General features: G+C 40.5%; 1 protein-coding gene across 1 annotated transcript in view; it reads right to left on the minus strand.

Annotated features, from left to right (window-relative positions):
- Positions 1–26,670, minus strand: part of apba1a (amyloid beta (A4) precursor protein-binding, family A, member 1a) — a gene marked incomplete at both ends in the record, with an annotated part of 313,633 nt that overhangs the window by 159,787 nt on the left and 127,176 nt on the right. The window contains one exon of the mRNA XM_080040598.1: positions 2,066–2,152. Within this exon, the coding sequence (XP_079896724.1) occupies positions 2,066–2,152 (87 nt within the window). The remainder of the gene's footprint in view (positions 1–2,065; positions 2,153–26,670) is intronic.

A 26,670-nucleotide genomic window follows, 5' to 3' on the forward strand; every position in this document is an offset into this window, starting at 1 on the left:
TCAATCAGTGTTTGACACCCCTGCACTAGTGGGTTAACTAAGAAATGCAAAAAAAAAAAAAAAAAAAATTCAAAGGGCCATATTACATTATCTTTTTAAAATCGGCCGCGGGCCAATAAAAAGCGGGCCGCATTTGGCCCGCGGGCCGTAGTTTAGGGACCCCTGGGTTTGGTCATTTAAGCAAAACATTTTTCTAAACACTTGAAATACAACATATAATTCATATTCAATAATTAACATTCAAATGACAGATAGAACCAGTTAGATTAAAACACAGTCTGGGGGTCAGAACACAGGGCCCTTAGAGCCAGCTAGTGTCTTTGGGTCAGAGCAAAGGACAATCGGAACCAGCTAGAACAGTCTGGGACTCAGAACACAGGACTAGACCCAGCTGTCTTTTTCTTTATCTTTTGAGTCTTGTTTTCTGCATTTGTTTTATTGGGATCATTCATTGACTAAAGACATATTTATACAGAGTTTTTTGATATTAAAGGTCACTCTCCTGTCCCCGAAATACATACGTGCCAAACCATGCCCTTGCTGAAACCCCTTCAACCATCAACCCCCACCTCCAGCCCACAATGTCTTTTGTCTTTTCAAACTAGTCTCATTGTTACCTAAAATATAATGGATTCATTAAAAGAGGGGACAGACACTGTCTCACTTTACCCCACAGCATTTGTCTCACTTTACCCCACTGCCACAATTTGAGAAAAAACTACCTCTCTCAGCAATTCAGGCTAATCTTTAGATATCATCATCACATATCATATGATATCATATGTTGTTAATTCATCAACATGTGTGATAGAAGTTTTTCTACCTGAATCAATATGAATAAAAAATGCATTCATATACATTTTGAAAATATTTTTTGTGGCTTCTGTCAGTCTTGGTGAATACTTGTGATCATAATACATTTCATGGGTCTAGCATACATTGAGGGGAAATTAATTTGTGTTTTTGGTGTCCGACGGTGTTGACACAAAATAAGGAATGACAAGGTAAAAAAGCCCATTTTGATAAAAACGACTAAAGCTGGGAGGTTGTGTCAAAGCGTAGCTCAGTAGCTTAGTATAGGTTGGATACATACATGTAATTTAATTTGCTTAAACATAGGGTTTGTATTTTTTCAACATTGCACCCTGTTTTGTCCCACTTCTCAAGAATCACTGATATTTAAAAGTTCCTCGTAGCCACTTTAAAGGATAAGAAAATGATCACATTCTGTTTTGTTCACATTTTACATAACGTCCCAACTTTTTCAGAATTGGGGTTGTAAAATAACAAGGGCCCCATCTGCAATCAACAGTATTTTAAATTGCTGTTTAGTGTTATTGGGTTTTGAGGTAAATGTGGCCCCTATTTGCTGGGTAATGCTTTGGTAAGCACCAAGTTGTGGATAACAGTTGTTCCAATTGCGGCCATATTTATCGACTGATTTTGCTAAGTTTTTATAAAAATTGGTGATGATAGTTTGAAAACCCAAAAGCTAAATCACACATGTCTGTAGTTTAGTTCAAGCAAAGCAGGAAAAGTCCATAATGGCAAACTTCTATGAACAAGAGTCCTTTTTGTAGAGCACTTGAGCTGGACTAGTGTGTACAGTTTCAAGCTTATCGGTCTTTCGGCAGGTAGACTAATAACTCACAGAAAAATATAATTAAGTAATCATTAAACTGGACAGCAGAAAATGACTAGACATGTAAATGGATGGATTAATCAAAGGAAACCCATATATTAAAGGTCCACATATGAATTGTATAGAAGATCAGTAAAATGCATCAACCTACTATAGCCTTTATTGCATTGACATCAAAATTAACAGTATACAGAAGTAACTTCCTTAAAAGTCGCTATTTTGTGTCATGTTAATATTGTGCCAAATTAAGATAGCTACTTTGGATATATACATTAAATAGAATAATACTTATAATAATAATACTGATGTTGAGAATACTTATTACATAAAAAATTAAAGCGGTTAGGTGTGTTGTCTCTTTACCAAGTGAGATAACAAGAAAAGGAACAGTTGTACAGTTGCTGTGCATCAGTCAGTGAGTACCTGGGAGTCAGCATTGAGCACTTTTACTCTCTGGGTGGAGATGAAAAGATCCACTTCTGTCATGGGCTGTGGCTCGCCCACAGGCGCCTACACACACACACACACACACACACACACACACACACACACACACACAGAATTAGACACACATTCATAAAACATAAAGACAGGCATAAAAAGGTGAAAACGTAAGATGTCTTTAATGGGGATGTCACGATACCAGATATTTAATAGTCAATACCAATACTAGTTAAATTCCACGATTATCGATACACAATTCTAGCCTGGTCCAACCATACCATTGTACTTAATTTCATTTGTACAGAAGGTCTGGAATCGCTCAATTGACAAAGGTTCACTCACTTGAAGGCTGGTGTCTGTTGAAGTTTAAAACTACTGGATCTGCCATAACCAATCGCATAACGTTTGGTCCTGACATATGTCACGCGCCGGGATCGGCCTTCTTCTAACTACAACTGAAACTGGCGCACAATCTCAACGTCATTGTTCTTAGCCACTCCCTCTGTTCGCTGATTGGACCCCCCCAAAATTTGAGAAAACCCGCGAATATACCGCAGACGAAGACTGGTACTGAAGGGAAATGACAATTGAGCGGAAGTACGTAGGCGGGCGGTGCCAGGCTAACACAATTCGCTACCACAGTAAGAAAACAAAAACAAAACAATGTACTTCAACACACGTCCCATGTACTTCAACACACGTCGTTATTGCAAACCTTTAATTTTATTTATATTTTTAAATCAACAACAGTGGCACGTGGCCTTCATGCATAAAGAAAAAAGAAAAACTATTAGTATTAACATTTAAGAACTGCCCTATCCAATTTCCTTTCTGCATCTGAGTTATTGTCGTATTTTCTGTGCCTCTGAAAAGCTTTTTGTTTTTGACATCCCGTGCCGGTGTTGGGAACACGTGAATTTGTTTTTCTTCCTTTTTCATTTAATGGCAGACTAGAACAATTGCAGGGGTAAATGATGCCCCTAATTCCAGAGGAATTGCATTCCCAGTACTCAGAGCACCTGCAGTACTGTAAAAATAATGAGTTTCACAATTTTGGTATTGACTACTTTCGGTACTATCGGTTCTCGTGACATCCTTAGTCTTCATGGCCAGACATTCAAAGTTCAAGGTCAGTTAACATCTCATTACAAGAGCACACAGTGAAACAAAACATATTTTTGTTACATAAAACCCATAATAAGTATTTGAATAAGAGGTCAGGAATATCAAATAGCTTGAGCTCCAGTGAATATCCCATCAGCTTTTGTCATAAAAGTAGAAAACTATTTTTGTCGCATGTTATGTGAAAACTATTTTTCAATCTTCTTATTTTAAAACTCTTAGGTCAGAGGAACTTACAGTTTGTGTTAATTCAAGTGGCCACTTTGGACAAAAGCGACAGTGATTTAACGACACCAGCTGCTGGTCATTGGTGAGCGTACATGGACAAAGGCATTGAAAAAAACTATAGAAAAATAGCGTTCTTTGCACTGATGGTCTCGTTTGATGTTAATAAAACAGTGAAATAAAAGCTGTGAATAAAAGACCAGAGGGAGTGAAAAATAAATACAAACAATTCAAACAGTACAGCAGGCTCTGAATAAATGGTCAGTGATATAAAGAAAAATTATTTGTTCTAACTCGTTAGTGTATGTCTGTGTGAGAAGATACATGTATTTCAATGAACATTTAAAAACTATCTGATCAACGGTTTACATGGTGGTGAATTCTAAAGCTGAAGCTTCATTCATAAAGTTCACAAAATAAAAAAAAAGGTATACTTTATTTCTTCTACCACGTCTTTTTATTATCTAAATAAATAGCAGGCATTTATTTAACCAAGCTCATTTATTTTGGAAGGCCACGGTGGTGGTCCGTATTTCGGTGTATTCCAATTATCGAGGAATCACACTTCTCAGCCTCCTGGGAAAATGTGAAGGTGCTGGAAAGGAGGCTCTGGCCGATTATGGAAGCCCAGATTCAGGAGAAACAATGCAGTTTTCATCCTGAACATTGGAACAGCTTTTCACCCATTGCAGATGATAGAGGTGGCATGGGAGTATGCCCAACTTATCTATGTCTTGTCTTGTGTTTTGTGGATTGTGGTTGTCTGTGGGAGGTGGAGTATGGGGTGCTGGGGCCACTTCTGCAAGCCATTCAGTTCTTATACGCCCAAAGTGTGAGCTGTGACCATATTCTCAGCATTAGCATTAGGTCAAATTGGACATCAGACGATATGGATACGATATGAAGGTGTAGCTGAGTTCCAGAATTATCCGTTTTGTGACATAAAGGTGGCATCGCTGTTATTGGTGAATGATGTGTCTAATCAAAACAGTAGTGCTATTTACCTGTTGGGATTCTCAATTACAGGTATTGGGTCATTGGGGAAAAAAAATCAAAGAATACTTTTTATATTCCAAATTAAACAGTATGACAATCTGAAACAATGCATGTTAGCACTGCAAAGGTTATATATTAAGAAATAGCGCATGTTTTCAGTAGTTCAGCAAATAAAATGAAAGCACTTGTTTTTAAACTGAACGTTTCACATAAAATAAATGTTGAATTCAATATGGCTATTAAAATAACAGTTCAACATTTTGGGAAATATTCTTCTTTTCTCATCGAGTGTCATATGTCAGCTTCAGTTTCATCTATGTAGGGTCAAGTAAAGAGATCAAGGACATGTTAAGCCCAGCTTATGTTACGGGCATGTTTATGGTCCTTCCCTGTTTGTATTAATGTTTTTTACTAGAGCTGATTGTTGACATGCTGGAGCTATGTTTATGAGTGTTATGTCAGTGACTACACTTCCCAGCACTTTAGCGCCAGGAGGTCACGTCACGAGGGTGCGACGGCCGGCTACTTGATGGCACCAGCAGAATTCAGTTCAGGGGGGCCAAGTGTTTGACACCGACACCTGCAGACACACAAGGAGCATCAGCGCTTGGAAAGCTGGCTCTCGTCAATGAACAGTTCTTTGGTTTTAAGCTTTCACAACTTCACGGAAAGATATCTCTTCCCCTCACACAACTGAACGCAGTGTCATACAGAACGGACTTGCGGCTCAGCAGAAAGTGGTGTGCATAGCTACCTTTAACCTCTCGCATCAGCTCTGAGTTTGCTTTTATTTTATTTAGAGGTGCACCAATTGACCGGACAACAGATTGATCTGCGCCGATTGGCCTATTTTGACATGGTGCTCGGCTGATCTTCTCTGCCAAGCTGTAAGGGACACAGCTATACATTAAAAAAAAAACTTTGTCTAAAGCGAAGTTAAGTTACTGCTAATGCAAACCGAGCCTTTCCTGATCTACACCTTCATGATGCTCATTTAAATGTATGTTTTTTGAGAAGCTGTTGATAAAGTAGTCCCATGTAAAGAAATTAGAATAAAACAGAGGACAGAACCCTGGGTAAATGATGACATCCTTGAGGCAATTAGAGCAAGAAATAGCAAGTATGGTCAATTCAGGTTAAACAAGGATGAGCAAAGTTGGACTGATTATAAAAAGGTGAGAAATGAAGTTAACAGATTAGTGGTTTATACTAAAAAGGCATTTTTTAATGGGAAAATAGCTGAATATAGAAATTACTCAGGAAAGCTATGGAAATCCCTCAAGCAGCTTAGCTACAGTAAACAGATGAAAACCAAAAACACTAACATCACTCTAAATCTTGGCAATAATATTACATCAAAGAAGGAGAAAGTAGCAGATGGCTTTAATTAACATGTGTTAACATTTTCATCTGTTGCCAGCAAGCTGGTGGATAAGCTACCTGGCCAATATGGTGAAAGCCATGTGCGAGACTATTACTCTCAGTTAGGGATTCAGACGGGTGGCTTCCTCTTTCAAAAGGTGTCTAAGGCACATGTTCTTGAGAAGCTCTAAAGGCTTGATTGCTCTAAAGCCACAGGATTAGACTCTATTCCATCACGCTTCCTAAGGGATGCTGCTGAGATCATTACCCCATGCATCACTCATATTGTAAACAGTTCTATAGAACAAGGGCATTTTCCCAATTATCTCAAGATTTCCAGAGTGATTCCGCTTTATAAGAAAGGGAGTAAACTGGACCCTGGCAACTAAAGACCTGTCTCTATTCTGAGTAGTCTGTCAAAGATCAGCGAAAAGATAATTTTTGAACAAATTGACAAGTATGTATCTTCGTTAGACCTACAGAAGGTCTTTGATACGGTTGACCATTGCGTTTTGTTGTATAAATTGAAAGCCATGGGTTTTAGTGACTTAGCACTGAAATGGGTGGGCTCCTATCTGGAGAATAGAACGCAGGTGGTGGACATTGGGGGTACAATGTCTCAACCACAAAGCATGGTCTGTGGGGTTCCTCAAGGGAGTGTTTTGGGGCCACTTTTCTTTCTTTTATATATAAATGACCTAAAGTCTGTTTGTTCTTGTGATCTTTTTTTATATGCAGATGACTGCGCTTTTAGTTTCTCACAAAGATAAAAATATTATTGAAAGAACACTTTCTGCAGAACTTGAAAATGTTAGCAGGTGGATGTCTGACAACAAGTTATCACTTCACATGGGGAACACTGAGTCCATATTGTTTGGATCAAAAATTAAACTGAAAAAAGCCTTGGATTTTAAGGTTTTAGCTGGAGATTCTGAAATGACATCCAAGGAATCAGTCAGTTACCATGGCTGTGTTTTAGATTGCCACTTATCTGGTGTAGGTCAGACTCAAAAGGCATTTCAATGTTTCTGGATCAAAGAGCAATGTTAATTTTAGCAGGAGCTTTAATTCAGCCTTATTATGATTATGCGTGTGGCTCATGGTACAATGGTGTCACAATGCATTTGAAACATAGGCTTCAGACCTAGAAAAATAAGTTGGTTAGGCTTATTTTTAACCTCCCCATGAAAACTCATCTTGAATCTTCCCACTTTGAGAGGTTGGGTTGGTTGAAAGTAGATGATCGTGTATCTCAGATACAGCTGTGTATGGTACATAGGAACACACATTACATTGTAAATGGGGATGTTCCCAAGTATCTCAGAAATTATTTTAATCGATTAAGTTCACAGGCATTCCACTAGGGGTAGCTCTACAGATTTTGTACCCCCCAGAGTTAGGACTAACATGGGAAAGGATTCTTTTTTTTATGCTGGAACTACACTTTGGAATAGGTTACCTGGTACACTCAAGTTAGTCAGAAACTTAGGCAGTTTTAAAAAGGCCCTGAAACAATGGCATAGACGCCAATATTAGGCTTGTCTTAATGGAGATCATTGTTATGTTTGATGTGTGATTTGCTGCTACTTGCCCTCTTCTCCTGCCCAATAGGGACCACAATGGAAATAAGCCTTCGGGCTTTTTTGTGTTATCCCTGGCTAATTATGTATTTTAATGTATGATACAGTTCATATTTTATATAAAATGTTCAAATAAAATCAATCAAAATCAATCAATCACATTTAAGTGGCTTAACATGAGTTGATTTTTATTTCAAAAGCTAACAGGAAATTGGAAATGTGGAAAAGCACATCAGTCACTGTAGCAGCCTCGAACAGCATGCCCGTCCCCCGTGTGGGCTTTTTACCCCTCTTGCTTCTTCTCCACTGTATTAGTATTAGTCCCTGCCATAGACTGTAAAGATTCCCGCTCATACACTAGTCGATAAAGCGTTATAATTAGTGCTGTCAGTTTAACGCGTTATTAACGGCGTTAACGCAAACCCATTTTAACGGCGTCAATTTATTTATCACGCGATTAACGCTCGTCATGGTCTAGCAAACGTTGTGGTTTTTCCTCATGCTGTTGAATCAACTAGTAATGTTAGAACAACTGAAACACCACAAACTATACATATGGCTCGCATTTAAGTTACTGTCAATTCAAAAGGAACATGTCCTACAGCGTAATTTCACATTAAAATCATTTAACTGGCAAAACGGCAAAACGTCAAGTCAATTCTGACTTTTATTTTGAAGCAGAAACCGGAACCTAGCACTTCCTAGCCCAGCTGCGCGACCTTCACTAGTCTTCCGTGTGTGACTCTGAGAGACTACGCGGAAAAGAACAGAAAAGAAAGCCTGTCATTAGCAAAAGTCCTACTTATAACCCTGCACGCACACCAAAAACCTCCATGAATGTTGGTGGCAACTGCCAGTCATTCATTTTCACTTTAATTTTCGCTACGAAGCCTTGGCTGCAGCAGCACCATGGCACCCACCTGCACGCAGGCATAGTGTGTCCACTCCACACACAGTCTGAAATAAGCCGTGGATGAAAGACTCCCAAAACATTTAGGCCTACAACAACCAGTTTAATAATTTGTTTTATATACCCTATGTTGTTTTATGTTTTTTCTTTTTTTTTGGGGGGGGGGGTCTATATTGTTATTTGCACTGAATTGCAAATTGTGATATTTTACAAGAAATACACTGAATTACATCATTGTAATTCAGTGTATTTATTCTAAAATATCATAATTAGAATGGGTGTGATAAGAGCATTAAAATGAGAAAAAATAATGGGACAAAAAGAAATCAAGGGACATTCAGGCTAGAATAAATGAAAATGCGATTAATCGCGAGTTAACTATGACATTAATGCGATTAATCGCGATTAAATATTTTAATCGTTTGACAGCACTAGTTATAATGATAAATTTAACATTTTTTGCCTGCTCACATGCTAACGCTAGCTTGCGTACTAACCCACTTACGTTAGCATTCCTCAATCAAGGGGTGTGTGGCATGGAACTGTTATTGAAGAGTGAGCAGGCTCTCACCTTAGCGCTCACGGGTGTAAAAATTGTTGTTAGTCCACAGTAAAAGTTTCAAAAAAGCATTGGTGGAATTCAAGATTCAAGAGATTCAAGATTGTTTTATTGTCATATGCACAACAATTACAGAGTAGTCGCTGGCAATGAAATTCTTTAGTCTTGGGCTCCTCCAACAGTGCAATAAAGAAAGTGTATAAGTATAAAAGAAACACAAGTCGGAAGCTGAGACTTAAATAATGAAAAAAGCAGCAACAACAATAATAGTAGTAATAATAATAATAAGAATTAAGTGTATAAGAGGAACTCAAGAATAGCAGAGACCTAAATACAAAACTAAATACATGAAAAATGTAAACAGACGTGTTTATCCAGATGTCGACTGGTTATAAAGTGGCATGTTATAAAGTGTCACTCTGGTGAGCTAAGAAGCTCCTGCCGGTGGGATGAAACTGTCCCTGACTCTGGTGGTGCGAGACCGGATGCTGCGGTAGCGTCTACCAGACGGGAGCAGCTGAAACAGTTTGTTGCTGGGGGTCTTTAATAATCCGGTTAGTCTTCTTCCTGCAGCGCTGAGTGTAGAGGTCCTCCATGGATGGCAGCTCCGTCCTGGTAATGTGCTGGGCAGCTTTCACCACCCTCTGTAATGTCTTACGGTTGAGGGCGGAGCAACTGCCGTACCAGGCGGTGATGCAGCCAGTCAGGATACTCTCTATGGTGCACCTGTAGAAGTTGCAGAGTATCCTGGAGTCCATGTTGAAGGAAGAAGAGCCGCTGTCTTGCCGTCTTTGTGATGGCGTCGGTGTGGTGAGTCCAGGTCAGGTCCTCGCAGATGTGGACCCCGAGGAACTTGAAGCTGCTGACTCTCTCTACTGTGTTGATGGTGATGGGGGCGTGCCCGGCTCCCTGCCGCTTCCTGTAGTCCACAATCAGCTCCTTAGTTTTGCTGAGGTTGAGATGGAGGTTGTTGTCCTGGCACCAAGATGTCAGGGCTCTCACCTCCTCTCTGTACGCCGTCTCGTCGCCGTCGGTGATCAGGCCGATGATGGTGTTGGAGCTGCGTGTGGCCACGCAGTCATGTGTGAACAGGGAGTAGAGGAGAGGGCTGAGCACGCAGCCCTGGGGTGCGCCGGTGTTGAGAGTCAGGGTGGATGATGTGGTGCCTCCAATCCGCACTGCCTGGGGTCTGCCCGTCAGGAAGCTCAGGATCCAGTCACAAAGGGCGGTGTTGAGCCCGAGGTCCCTGAGCTTCACAGCGAGCTTGGAGGGCACAATGGTGTTGAATGCTGAACTGTAGTCAATGAACAGCATTCTCACATATGTGTTCTTCTGGTCCAGGTGGGAGAGGGCAGTGTGGAGGGCGAGGGCGATGGCGTCGTCTGTGGACCTGTTTGCCCTGTATGTGAACTGCATGGGGTCCAGTGAGTCAGGGAGGGAGGAGGTGATGAATGATTTGACTAACCGCTCAAAGCACTTCATGACGATGTAGGTGAGTGCTACTGGGCGGTAGTCGTTGAGGCAGGATGCTTTTGACTTCTTGGGGATGGGAGTTATGGTGGACTTTTTGAGACATGTGGGGACCACAGACTGGAGCAGTGACATGTTGAAAATTAATTAACCCATTCCCAAAACATTAACAACAACCAATTGAATTTAGCCTAAGAAGCTGTGGCCTACAAATACTTATAACCTAGTACATAAATAGCCTACCAAGTAGTCATTAGTTTTTAAGTTTTATAGTTTGGTAGCTAACCAACTCCAAACAGGCCACTGGTCCATCGCATTCTCATGATTTTTCAGAACATTTCGCTGTATGAGCCTGGAGGAAATTAGGTAGCATGTTAACATCAAGCTGCTGTCAGATATATTCGTATACAAACCAGATACGCCCTGCATAAAAGCATAATGTTCATTCCTAACATTACAGCAACACACACACACACCTCTTTCCTTTTTATTGTAACAATTATAAAGTGTGAAAAACACTTGCTCATTTCTGTTCCCAGCCACTCAACATTTCAGCTTTTAAACACAGCAACGTATGGAGCTGCTCTGCTCTGCTGCCCAGCCACACACATGGTAAGTATTGTTATTAAGTACGGGCCCTTGAGGCAATATCTCATTAAATATGCATAGCCTACATATCCCCCCTTGGTAACACTTTATAATAACTATCCGTTGTAACTCGTTAATAGATCATTAGTAAACTCTTAATTAATGATTTATTAATGATTTGTAAAGTGTTTGTTAGCAGTTTGTTAAAGAGGACCTATGATGCTTTTTGACTTTTATGACCTATAAACGTTGTTATGATGATTCATAGTCATGCTTAACCATACTAAATTATCAAATAATGACTTACATGCATTTTGACGTATTCCCTGCTGACCGTCTGGGGTGTCTGTGCAGAGCACTAAACACTATTCTAGCCAGTCGAGAAGTCACGTCTTCAAAGCGGTCTACCCTTTGTAACTTTGTGACGTCGCATGTAACTTTGTGAAGTCACCACGCGGATGTTTCCATGTATGGTAATGCTGTCACTTCCCTGTTCGCGTCTGCCTCGCGCCCTTATAGGTCCATGCTCGCGCTTCCCGCCACTGAAAGTGTTCCGGAAGGAAGGTAACCAATCACAACGGAGTGGGGTTTGCAGGAGGGGGGAGGGTAGCGGAGATGGCCGATGCACAGGCGGAGGGAGCGGAGATTGCCGAAGCACACACACTCAAGTGTTGACAGGACGTGCTGGATCGCCAAAATAAGAGAAAGAGCTTCCCGAAAATCTACATAGTTTTTTGTGATGTGATTCGTGTCAGGTTGCTCTATAGCAGTGTAAAACAAGAAATTAAGACCAGAAAAGTAGTATAATAAAAGTAGTAATAGGTCCTCTTTAAGGATGTATAACAATGCCTTACAGACAGTTAATAGACCATTAATAAACTTTTAGTTAATTGGTTATAAATGACTTGTTAAATGACAGTTAACCGTTTGTTAAGGATTTATAACTGTGCTTTATAGATAGCCGATAGATAATTTTCAAGCTAGTAGTGAATTACTTACTAATGACGTATTAAGTATCAGTTAATAGTTTATATGTGTTATCGGGACGTTATTCTAAAGTTGCAACTATTCCTCATTTATTAATTGTTTGTAAATGAGGAATAGTTGCAACTTTAGAATAACGTCCCAATAACATATATAAACTATTAACTAATACTTAACTAATATATTAACTCACACTTTACAGATCAGTTGTTAATAGATTGTTAACCTTCTACTAATACCAGTGAAACTTTGTAAAACTGCACATGGGTGAAACAAGTTCAAGGTACAGAAATTTGACATGATATTTAAAATATCAAATTTTTGTACCTCAACCTTGTTCCACCCATAGGCTGTTCTGTGTACTGTTTTTTACCAAAGAAACACCACAGATGAAATGTTGAACATTGTGTTTAATCTATAGAAACACACATACTGAGCCATCACATGGCATAACAGTAGTATACAAAAGTATACAACAACATACAAACCCATGAGGTTTGGGAACTTTTTGTGGTAAACACTGGATAAACAGAATTTCAGAGGGACGTTTAATGTCCATACATCACGGCAATGTCCCATGAGGTTTGGGAACTTTTTGTGCAGGACATGAAAACAAAATAAATCAAAATTAAGCCATTGGCATTATTGATATGAACATGTCTTCGCACAACTTGGACCCTCTATACTTAGTACTGTATATATACACTCAACAAAAATATAAACGCAACACTTTTGTTTTTGCTCCCATTTTTCATGAGATGGACTTAAAGATCTAAAATTCATTCCAGATACACAATATTACCATTTCTCTCAAACATTGTTCACAAATCTGTTTAAATGTGTGATAGTGAGCACTTCCGCTTTGCTGAGATAATCCATCCCACCTCACAGGTGTGCCACATCAAGATGCTGATCTGACATCATGATTAGTGCACAGGTGTGCCTTAGACTGTCCACAATAAAAGGCCACTCTGAAATGTGCATTTTTTTGCTTTATTGGGGGTCTGGGGACTCAGAACCAGTCAGTATCTTGTGTGACCACCATTTGCCTCATGCAGTGCAACACATCTTCTTCGCATAGAGTTTATCAGATTGTCAATTGTGGCCTGTGGAATGTTGGTCCACTCCTCTTCAATGGCTGTGCGAAGTTGCTGGATATTAGTGGGAAGTGGTGCACGCTGTCGTATACGCCGGTCAAGCACATCCCAATCATGCTCAATGGGTGACATGTCCGGTGAGTATGCTGGCCATGCAAGAACTGGGACATTTTCAGCTTCCAAGAATTGTGTACAGATCCTTGCAACATGGGGCCGTGCATTATCTTGCTGAAACGTGAGGTGATGTTCATGGATGTATGGCACAACAATGGGCCTCAGGATCTCATCACGGTATCTCTGTGCATTCAAAATGCCATCAATAAAATGCACCTGTGTTCTTTGTCCATAACAGATGCCTGCCCATACCATAACCCCACCACCACCATGGGCCACTCGATCCACAACATTGACATCAGCAAAGCGCTCACCCACACGACGCCACACACGCTGTCTGCCATCTGCCCTGAACAATGTAAACCGAGATTCATCCGTGAAGAGAACACCTCTCCAACGTGCCAGACGCCATCGAATGTGAGCATTTGCCCACTCAAGTCTGTTACGGCGACGAGCTGGAGTCAGGTCAAGACCCCGATGAGGACGACGAGCATGCAGTTGAGCTTCCCTGAGACGGTTTCTGACAGTTTGTGTAGAAATTGTTTGGTTATGCAAACCAATTGTTTCAGCAGCTGTCTCAGTGGATGGTCTCAGACGATCTTGGAGGTGAACCTGCTGGATGTGGAGGTCCTGGGCTGGTGTGGTTACATGTGGTCTGCGGTTGTGAGGCCGGTTGGATGTACTGCCATACTCTCTGAAACGCCTTTGGAGACGGCTTATGGTGGAGAAATGAACATTCAATGCACAAGCAACAGATCTGGTTGACATTCCTGCTGTCAGCATGCCAATTGCACCCTCCCTCAATGCTTGTGGCATCTGTGGCATTTTGCTGTGAGACAAAACTGCACATTTCAGGGTGGCCTTTTATTGTGGACAGTCTAAGGCACACCTGTGCACTAATCATGATGTCAAATCAGCATCTTGATGTGGCACACCTGTGAGGTGGGATGGATTATCTCAGCAAAGCAGAAGTGCTCACTATCACACATTTAGACAGATTGGTGAACAATGTTTGAGAGAAATGGTAATATTGTGTATCTGGAATGAATTTTAGATCTTTAAGTCCATCTCATGAAAAATGGGAGCAAAAACAAAAGTGTTGCGTTTATATTTTTGTTGAGTGTATGTTGATGCCCAAACAGGTGCACATACTCAGCACATAGAGAGGGCCTGGAGAACGGTTAAGGAAAATGTGTGGAGACTCAGGGGAAATCGTACAGAGGAGTTATTGGTTGACCATCTCAGAGTTATTGAATGGCATGAATGGCTTGCCCGTAAGCATCGCAAAGGGCCATTAGGACGGATAATCCATGACATTACCGTGATGTATGGACATTAAACGTCCCTCTGAAATTCTGTTTATCCAGTGTTTACCACAAAAAGTTCCCAAACCTCATGGGTTTGTTTGTATACTACTGTTATGCCATGTGATGGCTCAGTATGTGTGTTTCTATAGATTAAACACAATGTTCAACATTTTAGTCTAGCAGCAAGTGCTCAAAAAAGGCTTTAGTTTTCGAGATACCCCTACCCGAGGTAGAACAAACCTCAACAATGATTTTTTTTATCTTTAGAATGTCCTGTTCATGAAATTGATTCTTGAGCACTTTTATCTTTGGGCGAAATATGTTTTTTTGGTTATTCTTTAGAACTACCCTAGTCCCTCAAAAAGAGCCAAATTAGGCCATTCCGAATAGGGGATATGTGACAAAAAAGCCCATAACTTGGGAATGCTCACTCTTTTCTTCACCAGATGTGCTGAGGTACTAACCAGGTGTCTGTCCCACATCACCAAAAAGTTAGAATGTAATTTACCAAAACATTTATTGAAATAGAGTCCTGTATACATAGCTTTAGTTTAGGCGGAAATGGTACTTTTGTGGTGATAGGAAGAGAGGGTTCCTTTACTTTTCTCTGAAATATCACCAAAACATAAATCCCTGCCAAATATACCATTTATGTATTGTCTAGGATGCTATTTAACAATAACCAGTGGTTGTATGAAGATATCTATTACAGTTCAATTTCTAATGAGATTTTTCTAGAAGTACTCCTCCACTGAAATAGCCATATTAGGACATTCCGAATGGGGGATAGGTGGCTTAATAGCCTATAGTCCAGCAGATATGTGAATGCATTGTGCTTTTTATGATACAAACATGAGCTTTGGCACACTGATAGAGCATGCCCTAAGGAAGATTTTTGGCTGTAGGGCCATCGCCAATTTTTCCTATGGCGCCCACGGCGGCCACTTTTAAAAATGGCCACTAGCAGCTCTTATAGTACCAGTAACTTGGGTTGTAGAGCACCTAGGATCTTGATTATGGTGTATTTTCAAGGATGGACAAGGCAGTGGTGCTATTTAAAACGTGCTAGAAATTACCCAAATTCATATATCTGGCATTCAGGGAACAAAATTGTGGTAAAACCTTCAAATATTAGCGGAGTTATGCATAGTTTCATGAATTACAGAATCAGTTCATGAGTTGTATGCTGACCTTATATTGTAAGCATATAAGGTCAGCATACAACTAAAGTAAATATCTTTTTCAAAGCCTGAACAATACATCAGTTTGATAGGTTGATATTTTATCCGTGTAACCCACTCTGAGTAAGTCAACATTGCTCTAGGTACCGAAGGAGCTAAGTGATATAAACAGTTACCACAATGAAAGTACCAGGCAAGGTAAGTTGCAAGCAGTAACTTTTACTCACATAAAGTTGTAGGTAACACCCAAAACACATATGCATATAAATCATTTTACAAAATTGGCCTAATTCTACTTGTACAAGAACGAGGAATGCAGTGGTACTATTTACAACATGCTAAACTACATACATACTGGCATTCAGGGAATTAAATAACAATAAAAATCCCAGTAGATCAGCAGTTTCTGAAATACCCAGACCAGCACTTTTGGCACTATCAACATTAACATGTTCAAAGTCACTTAAACCTCCTTTCTTCCCCATTCTGATGCTCTGTTTTAACTTTAATAAGTTGTCCTGTTCAGGTCCTAAATGCATTGAGTTGCTGCTATGCGATTGGCTGATAAGTTTTATGTGTTAACAAGAAAACCGCTGTACCTAATAAAGTGGCCGGTGAGTGTATAGCGCTAGTTAGTTCTTTAACTTCTCTTGCAAACGCCAATTGTGCATGTTTGGTCTACTAGACATCAGGATGTGTGTCCTACAAGTGGACTGGTATCCATCTGGCATAGTGGGTGTGTTCCAAAGCAAAGAACCAAAGCACAATCTTGGTCAGGCCATCTATATAGAGTAGGAAGTTGGCCTCTCTTATTGATCGCACATAGATAATTTAATCTATTTCTAGCTGCAGGACAATGGACCAGAAGTGGAACTGGGGACATGACAAAGCTCTTTCACTACACCAGGATTATTACCCTCCTCCAGGTAATTTATGTACTCGGTGAAAGCCCTCTGCAGGAGAATATATAGGCTGCTGGCTGTGACCTGATGAGCATGGCAGGGGCGTCACGTGACAGGCTTTCATAAAGGAATCGGCTGTCCCTGTTGAAGCAACTCCAGCTTGCACAAGTGCTCCCGTCCACACGCTACCTTCTAAGATGACGCCAAGTACCTTGACTGCTGCCATCTCAATGTGGAACCCACCAAACATCACACTAAAGTTATCTTCACCATGAGCTGCTGGCCAAGTCCACTGGATTTGTTTTGCCACTGCATACAGAGGTTGATCCAGAGTGATGATTGATACCTGACCAGGATTCAGAATATCCACTGCCTTCTTCACCACATTCATAGAATGGCGAATCATGGCAAACGGTTTTGGCTTGGTCATAGAAAAGGGGAAGTACACACTACATTATGTGGTGTTAACAATGTTGTTATGCTTCAGTATGATTGTTGTATAACATTTACACGTAGTGAGATCCACTGTGAAGATCCCTCTCCATTCAGAGCTCCCGGTGTGATCCTTCCAGGACGAGGAACCGACTCATGAAATACTCCACATGTGGTAGGGACGTACCAGTCGCCAGGATACACACATCCATTGGACTGCTACACACATCCTTTCCAAGAACTGTCACAGGACCAGTTACAGACAGTTTAACAGAGAACCACTGACAGTGATTGATTAAACCGAAGGGATCACAAAACATACAGACTAAAAGGACTATTGACAACACTTGTTTATTGTAAATGGCCCATGTTTTTATTTTCAAATAATGAACAGTATATGCATATGCGTTTTGGGTGTTACCTACAACTTTATGTGAGTAAAAGTTACTGCTTGCAATTTACCTTGCCTGGTACTTTCATTGTGGTAACTGTTTATATCACTTAGCTCCTTCGGAACCTAGAGCAATATAAGGTCAGCATACAACTCATGAACTGATTCTGTAATTCATGAAAATATGCATAACTCCGCTAATATTTGGAGGTTTTACCACAATTTTGTTCCCTGAATGCCAGATATATGAAGTTGGGTCATTTCTAGCATGTTTTAAATAGCACCACTGCCTTGTCCATCCTTGAACATGTAGGATTAGACACCATAATCAAGATCCTAGGTGCTCTACAACCCAAGCTACTGGTACTATAAGAGCTGCTGGTGGCCATTTTTAAAAGTGGCCGCCGTGGGCCCCATAGGAAAAATTGGCGATGGCCCTATAGCCAAAAATCTTCCTTAGGGCATGCTCTAACAGTGTGCCTAAGCTCATGTTTGTATCATAAAAAGCACAATGCATTCACATATCTGCTGGACTACAGGCTATTAAGCCACCTATCCCCCATTCGGAATGTCCTAATATGGCTATTTCAGTGGAGGAGTACTTCTAGAAAAATCTCATTAGAAATTGAACTGTAATAGATATCTTCATACAACCACTGGTTATTGTTAAATAGCATCCTAGACAATACATAAATGGTATATTTGGCAGGGATTTATGTTTTGGTGATATTTGAGAGAAAACTAAAAGGAACCCTCTTTTCCTATCACCACAAAAGTACCATTTCCGCCTAAACTAAAGCTATGTATACAGGACTCTATTTCAATAAATGTTTTGGTAAATTACATTCTAACTTTTTGGTGATGTGGGACAGACACCTGGTTAGTACCTCAGCAAATCTGGTGAAGAAAAGAGTGAGCATTCCCAAGTTATGGGCTTTTTTGTCACATATCCCCTATTTGGAATGGCCTAATTTGGCTCTTTTTGAGGGACTGGGGTAGTTATAAAGAATAACCAAAAAAACATATTTCGCCCAAAGATAAAAAGTGCTCAAGAATCAATTTCATGAACAGGACATTCTAAAGATAAAAAAAATCATTTTTGAGGTTTGTTCTACCTCGGGTAGGGGTACCTAAAAATCTGAGGGCCCCTCCTGCTAGTCTATTTCATCTGTGGTGTTTCTTTGGTAAAAAACAGTACACAGAACAGCCTATGGGTGGAACAAGGTTGAGGTACAAATATTTAATATTTTAAATATCATGTCAAATTTCTGTACCTTGAACTTGTTTCACCCATGTGCAGTTTTACAAAGTTTCACTGGTATTAGTAGAAGGTTAACAATCTATTAACAACCGATCTGTAAAGTGTGAGTTAATATATTAGTTAAGCATTAGTTAATAGTTTATATATGTTATTGGGACGTTATTCTAAAGTTGCAACTATTCCTCATTTACAAACAATTAATAAATGAGGAATAGTTGCAACTTTAGAATAACGTCCCGATAACACATATAAACTATTAACTGATACTTAATATGTCATTAGTAAGTAATTCACTACTAGCTTGAAAATTATCTATCGGCCATCTATAAAGCACAGTTATAAATCCTTAACAAACGGTTAACTGTCATTTAACAAGTCATTTATAACCAATTAACTAAAAATGTATTAATGGTCTATTAACTGTCTGTAAGGCATTGTTATAAATCCTTAAACTGCTAACAAACACTTAACAAGTCATTAATAAATCATAAATTAACAGTTTACTAATGATCTATTAACAAGTTACAACGGATAGTTATTATAAAGTGTGACCAAACCCTTTAGTAGAATTCCTGGATACGATTTGTATGCACTTCATTTGGCGAAGAATATCTCAACTGTTATAGACTAATATGACCCCATTGAACAACATGGGATGTGTGCCAAAATCTCTACCTGGGACGAAAGACCTGAAAATGACCACAACACGTTACACTAGTATCACACTACGTGGTGAATGGGACTTTTTTTTTTCTTTTATAAATATCCTCATACTTTTTTACCAGATTAATCTTCATAATATGAGAAATACTTTTTGTGTTACACTTAGTCTAAAACATTTAATAAAATATGCAAATTAGGCAATATCTCATTCAATATGCGTACATACAGTACGTAATACAGTAGGTTGAGTGTTTTTTAGCCATTTTCATTTTATATCAAATCAGAATGTTTACACTCTTCTATGACCTTATAATCATTGTGAACATTGTGATCCCCTCAGAAAATCTGTTACTTCAAGGGTTTATATGTACGCATATTTAATGAGATATTGGCTAATTTGCATATTTTATTACATGTTTTAGACAAATTGTAATACAAAAAGTATTTCACTTTTTTGGCACACATCCCATGTTGTTCAAATGGGTAATATTAGTCTATACCAGTTGAGATATTATTCGCTAAATGAAGTGCATACAAATCGTATCCAGGACCTCTACTAAAGGGTTTATAGGCTATGCACATTGAATGAGATATTGCCTCATTTGCATATTTTATTTTATTTTTAGACAAAGTGTAATACAAAAAGTATTTATCTTAATATGAAGATTAATCTGGTAAAAAAGTATGAGGATATCTATAAAGGGAAAAAAAAGTCCCATTCACCACGTAGTGTGAATGGTAATTTTCAGGACTTTCGTCCCGGGTAGAGATTTTGGCACACATCCCCCATGTTGTTCAATGGGGTCATATTAGTCTATAACAGTTGAGATATTTTTCACTAAATGAAGTGCATACAAATCGTATCCAGGACCTCTACTAAAGGGTTTATATGTAGGCTACGCCTCATTTGCATATTGTATTACATTTTTTCAGACAAGAATGAAGTGCATACAAAACTTTCCCAGGACCTAGACTATTGACCATAGGTCCTATCATCATAAAACTTGCTGGATATGTGCAGCAGACATGTGGTAGCATGTCCCTCAAAGCTTGTCGAGATTAACCCATAGGGGGCGCCACAAATGCGAGAATACTAATTCAAAAATGCAATGTTTGACAGGCCACGCCCCATTCCCACTCACTCTGATTGACATGACATTTCTTACACATATGTACAGCTCATGGTGCTCTACAATAGAGAATCTTGGACCTTAGGGGTCAGTCATGATTTTTTTTTTTCCGTAATTTGCATGACCTGAAATACAGTCAAGTGCCATCTACTTCATGGATTTCCAACCTATCATCACCTAATTGTGTACACAGCATTAGGGGACCAACATACACATGTGTATAAGGTTTTAGCGAGATAGCTCCAAAAACATGGCCGCCCTTAACGAAAACATCTTCGCAAGAGTGGCCATTTTTCTGCCGATTTGCCACGATTGCAACCTTCAATTTGCCACAACTTGGGAATCGTGTTTGGAACGCTCCCAGCGGCGGTTCGTAGAAGCGTTTGAGCCGGGCCGACCGGTGGGGCGCCACCGATGCGGCGCCACCGATGCGGGGCTGGTGGTCGGCGCCGGGGGGGCCTGTACTTTTAAAATCTCTGCGGGATTTTCTAGTTATTAAGTATTGAGGGCCCGTAACTTATTGTTATCCACAATACTTTTTCTTCTTATTATTATTATTACTTCCGTCTTTTTTCTAGCTCTGAGGGCCCGTAACTTATTGTTATCCACCATACTTCTTCTTCTTCTTATAACTTCCGTCTTTTTTCTAGCTCTAACTCCTCCCACACCGTTGCACGTAGAAACGCAAACATTTCACAGAACGTCTGTCCCCACCCCACGGGGTGTGCTATTATTCAGTTTTTTGAGTTTCCACAAGGGGGCGCTGTTATTAAGCCCAGACTGAAAAAACTTTGAGAGGCCATGCCCCTCACACTGTAAGTCCGATTCACTTGAAATTTCTCACACAAGTGTATGTTAGGGTGCTCTACAAAAGGGGCCTGCCCTTAATTTCGACGCCTCATTGTTCCGACATTAGCCTGGAAATCCAGACCCTGATATCTTGAACGATAGAGGGTCTGGCCACGATCAATAGTAATTTCCAACTCAAGGGGCGGCTCCTACTCGTGCATTTCGAATGCCACTGCACGCAGTTGGATAGCACTACAACCAATCAGAGCGATGCACAAGGTGACGTATTAAGCCCTGTTCGTTTAGCAAACAGCTGTTAAACTGTTAAATTAAACTTTTGCCGTGGTCGGTCGGCAAAACAGAACATTCCACTTACTTGCTAATGAAAGATTTGAGTGCCGTCTTCCAAATCGTAAAGGGTCGAGGCCAAAGCAGAACATGAACACACAGCCGTCTTCATCAGATAGTGCTGAAATGGAGAGCAGCGAGTCATCGTTCACGGGCACAGAGACCCGCCTCTTTATAGCGCTCTGTCTCCAGATTGAAAAAAACGAGCCGGATACTCAAAATTTTAAAGCGGCTACGAGTAACATTTACATATCTTTTAAACAGCCTCATGTTTCCTCTGATAATCATAAATGACCTTTAACAGCAAACGAGACCATCAGTGCAAAGAAAGACGTTTTTATATAGTTTTTATTACTGCTTTTGGTCTGGTCGCACACCCAGTCCGATTTTCAGTTCGCTTGTGCAGGCTCTATGGTCACATATCCGTATATCCGATTTCAGTGTGGAGCAGCAACGCGATTTGAGGAGCCTATCCCTCCAGGTGAGGGAAGGGGAGCGGGAGCCTTGTTTGAAACAGTTATTTGTCGTCATAATGACTGATAACGGGGCTGAACCATCAAAGAAAAAAAAGAGAATGCAATGAAGAAAAGCTAAAAGGGAGAGTGATATAGGCTACGGGCGGGACGAGGGCCTTGCCAAGCAACGTGTATACAATTTCACAAGAGCGAAACTAGACTGCAGTGTTTACTCCTAAATGAATGAGCGGTTGGTACTAACACAAAGTTTGCTTTTCTTCACCATCATCAGATAACCATTATCTGAAATAGTCATTATTTGCATCAACAACACAAACACATTACCTCATCGTGATCCATACTAACTGCCGTCTCTCGTTCATTCACTTTCTGTGAGGACACGTAATCTTTCAGCTCCGTGAGAGAGAGTAGTTAGGTGACGCTGCTGCATCAACTCATTGCAATCAGGTGTGTGTAGCACTGACTGGCATTAGTTGATGCAGTGTCAAAACCACTGTCACGGAGCTGAAAAGAGTCCTCACACTTTCAAGACACGGACATGCACTATATTGCGCCCTTCTCAGTTCACACTCGCACGCCTGGCACGAGCTAGAAAACAGCTTTGCGACAGCGGGCGTCGTAAAAATACTACCGCTTTTGTCCAAAGGGGAAGCCAACGTGCCATGTTACTCGTAGTGGCTTTAACTGGCTATTACTGCAAAGCTGAATGACTGGGAGACCCATGTTATGAACTGTTTAAGTGGTTGCTCTATAAATATAGAGAGATTTAACATGTATACTAACACAAATATATCACTTACTTCTTCTTTAATGTTATAACACTATGGGCAAAGTTATCACGTTTTAACATCCTTCCTTTTCTGAATTCAACCACAAACCCAGTATGACCTCACAATATTACAGCGGTTTCCGGCATCCAGCAAAAAAACATTTTGACATAAACTACAGTGTTTACAATTATGGGGGAAATAAAATGTTCGATATGGAAGGAAAACATTGTGATGGGGCTGTAGATCCAAGGGACGGAAATAAACTGCGAGCAGTGATGAACGGGCCCTCGCAGTCTCGTGCTGGACGCCGTCCTGTCCGGCTGGCCTGGGCGCTCCGGGCGACCGCACGTGCCGGGGCCTCCTCCTCTTCGGAGTGTGCGGCGCAACAACGCCTGTCGCCGGAAGCGCGGAAGTGGCCGTGACGCGCTCGACGCGGACGCAAGGACGTCCTCGGGCCTGGGCTCTTACCGGGCGGGTGAAGTTTGGAGCGCGTGGGACGGTGCGGAGGGAAATTACGGCGACTTCCTGTTTCGCGGCAACGACGCCGAGAAACTACGAAGGCCACGGAGCCGACGGAACCACCTTCCCGTGTTATCTGCTTTGAGGTTGATTTGATCGAGTGTGTAGGACGTGGAGGTAAATAACCAACGTGCAATATTTGCTTTGTCCAGCAGGTGGCGCTCTCACTTTATATGAATATTAGCGTGCGGGCTTCCTCAGGCCTTTGGTGTCATTAACCATAACAAATTTGGAGAAGATGAGACAGAGGTTGCGTTCCGAATCGCATACTCTTTCTTTTTTCTATTCTACATACTACATCCGACGATAAAAAGAATCTAGTTAGGATGCAGTAGGCATACTATTGGGACATACTTTACTCTCTTATTTCATCATAACATTGCGCCTTGATCTTGCCTCTTGCTTTTATATCCGTCGCATCCCCGTTTGTTTTCATATGGAGGCTTCGTCGATGTGACGCGCACTGGATTGTGGGTCAGAATTGCCCAAATAGGATGCAGTTTTCAACACTAACAATCTTGGCCGCATGAAGTAGGACATCCGGGTACTTCTAACCATCCTAAATCTGGCCACAAGAATCGGGACATCCTAAATCTTCTTTCTACAACTCACCTTTTTTCACAGGCTTTTACGTTTTAATGAATTTTTGTGTCATTGCTGTAAGTGTTTTTTAATGTGTGCTGTTGTATTTTAATTTATGTATTTTATGTAAAGCACTTTGGTGAATTTAGGTTCTTATAAGGTGCTATATAAATAAAAGTGACCTTGACCTTGACCTTATATAGTAGAAAGTATGCGATTCGGAACGCAACCAGAGTATGGTGGAATTAGGCCAACTTCCTGTTTTTTTGGCGAATATTTCAAATTAAAAGACTTCCTGTTGATTTTGGGGCGGGGCTTCAAGAGGTGTAACACAGCCTGAGTTATGATCAAGTAAAGGGCTCATGGCGTCCGTTTTTGATGTTTTTTGGCGAATGAGGCGTCGGTGCTGCAAGACGGTGGTTCTGATTAAAACGAGCTTTCGGGTATATCATCTTCCATGTCGGAGGACATACCCTATCATATTTTTTTTTGCACAAAAAGTTGTTATGTGTGCACTTTACTCTGCAATCCTGGGTATTAGGGTAATATTTGGAATGGTAAACACCTTCGGTTACGGAAAGCATTTAACAAACAGGCGGAATAGCCCTCCCTAATTTCCAATACTATTACTGGGCTGCTAATATCCGTTTAGTGTATTGGGTGCATTTTCACCAGTCTGGGTAACAATGGAGTCCAGCGCTGTTAGCCCATTGTCTCTATCTGCCCTCTTAAGCGCCGCACTTCCACTCTCTTCGGCTATTCCCAACAGTAATCCCGTGATTAAGCACTCCCTTCGAATCTGGACCCAATTTAGGAAGAATTTTGGAATGCAGAATTTTTCACTTTTCAGCCCAATTGCAGCTAATCATTTGTTTATTCCCTCGACGGTGGATGGTGCATTCAAGATCTGGCATAAAAAAGGCTTAAAATGCATCGGTGATTTATTTATTAATGATCTATTTGCTAGTTTTACTCAATTGACAAAACATTTTGGTATCGAAAAGACTAATTTTTTCCGATTTCTGCAAATCAGGCATTTTATGCAGAAGTTAATTCCCCAATTCCCTTATAAACCGCCAGCCAATCATGTCGATTTGTTTCTTTCTGTAAACCCCACATTAAAAGGCACAATTTCTGTGTTTTTCAACCTTATTTCGAAGTTGCATAGCCCCTCATTAGCAGCTATAAGAACCCTGTGGGAGCAGGACCTAGGTTCTGCCTTCACAGATCACATGTGGGATTCGGTTCTGGATCGGATACACTCTACTTCCATGTGCGCCCGACATGCTCTTGTGCAATTTAAAGTAGTACATCGTATCCACATATCTAAAACTAAATTAGCTCGTATGTTCCCCGATGTAGACCCGACCTGTGATAGCTGTAAGAGCGCACCGGCATCACTCTTTCACATGTACTGGTTGTGTCCCACCTTGACTGAGTTCTGGACATCAGTTTTTCGAACAATTTCTGAAGTACTTCAGCATCAAATTGAGCCGAACCCTTTCACTGCAATTTTTGGCATTGCTCCAAATCCGGGCTTGCCCAAAGCGAAGCTGAAGGTACTGGCCTTCACCTCATTACTTGCTTGTAGGGCTATCTTACTCAAGTGGAAAGATCCTGCTCCTCCTTCCCACTCACATTGGATTAGAGCAGGGGTGTCCAAACTACGGCCCGCGGGCCGCCCGCTTTTTATTGGCCCGCGGCCGATTTTAAAGATATAATGTAATATGGCCCTTTGAAAAAAAAAAATTTTTTTTTATTTTTTTTGCATTTCTTAGTTAACCCACTAGTGCAGGGGTGTCAAAACTGATTGATTGGCCCGTGGCACATTTTAAAAATATAATGTAATATGGCCCTTTTAATTTTTAAATCATTTAAATGCACTCCTTATATTACAGAGAAATATGTCCCATAAAAGAAAAAGAGCACCAAGCCCATCCCAGAGGACCCTGCATAATATTTTATTTTAAATTAATATTATTATGGAAAATCCATGTGTCCTTCTCCAATAGCTTCTAATTCATCTTGCACAGTGTCTCCATTTTCTTTCATACAAAATTCTTCAGCTTTAGCCTCTTAATTTTCCTCTCAAAGTGCACCAGATTCATGCATTTCACTTTAAAAACTTAAAAAAATCTCCCGGGGGGGCATACCCCCGGACCCCCCTTGGAGGGGCGGGATCTCGGCTGGCTACTATTTTCACCCAGCTGGACATTGGACGCAAAAGCAGAAAACACTGGGTGTATCAATGGCATTTAACAAGAGGGGGAATGTATCTGTTTCATGTGCAAGTAAAGTGTTGCCGTGAAGAAGGATTACAATTTACGAAAACACTATGAAACTAAACATCAGAGCAGCTACATGTCCTGATAAATGTATTATTTTTGCAAGGTGGCCCGGCCCTTCGTAGATTTTTCTGTATGTGGCCCTCAGTGAAAAAAGTTTGGACACCCCTGGATTAGAGACATTATGTCATGTATGAATTTAGAGAAAATACGTTATACTACCCAGGGATCTGAGAATAAATTTGACAGAATTTGGTGCCCCTTCCTAAATTATTTAAAAACAACAACAACAACTATAGAAGAGTAGCTACCTCCCCCCCTCTTTTATTTGATTCAATTTTATTTCTTTATGTGTTTTTTTTTTGTTTTTTTTATACTGATTGTTTATTTCTGTTTCTTGTAGTGTATATTTCGTGTTGTTGGGTGTGAGGGTGGAATATGGGTGGGGTATGTTCGGGAAAAAATTTGTATTCATTGTGCTATAATTCTGTTACTAACATTTAATAAAAAAAACCTTTGAAAGAAAGAAGCATCCCTGGTA

This window comes from Ammodytes marinus, assembly GCF_949987685.1.
Source record: "Ammodytes marinus genome assembly, chromosome: 2".
NCBI lineage: Eukaryota > Metazoa > Chordata > Actinopteri > Uranoscopiformes > Ammodytidae > Ammodytes > Ammodytes marinus.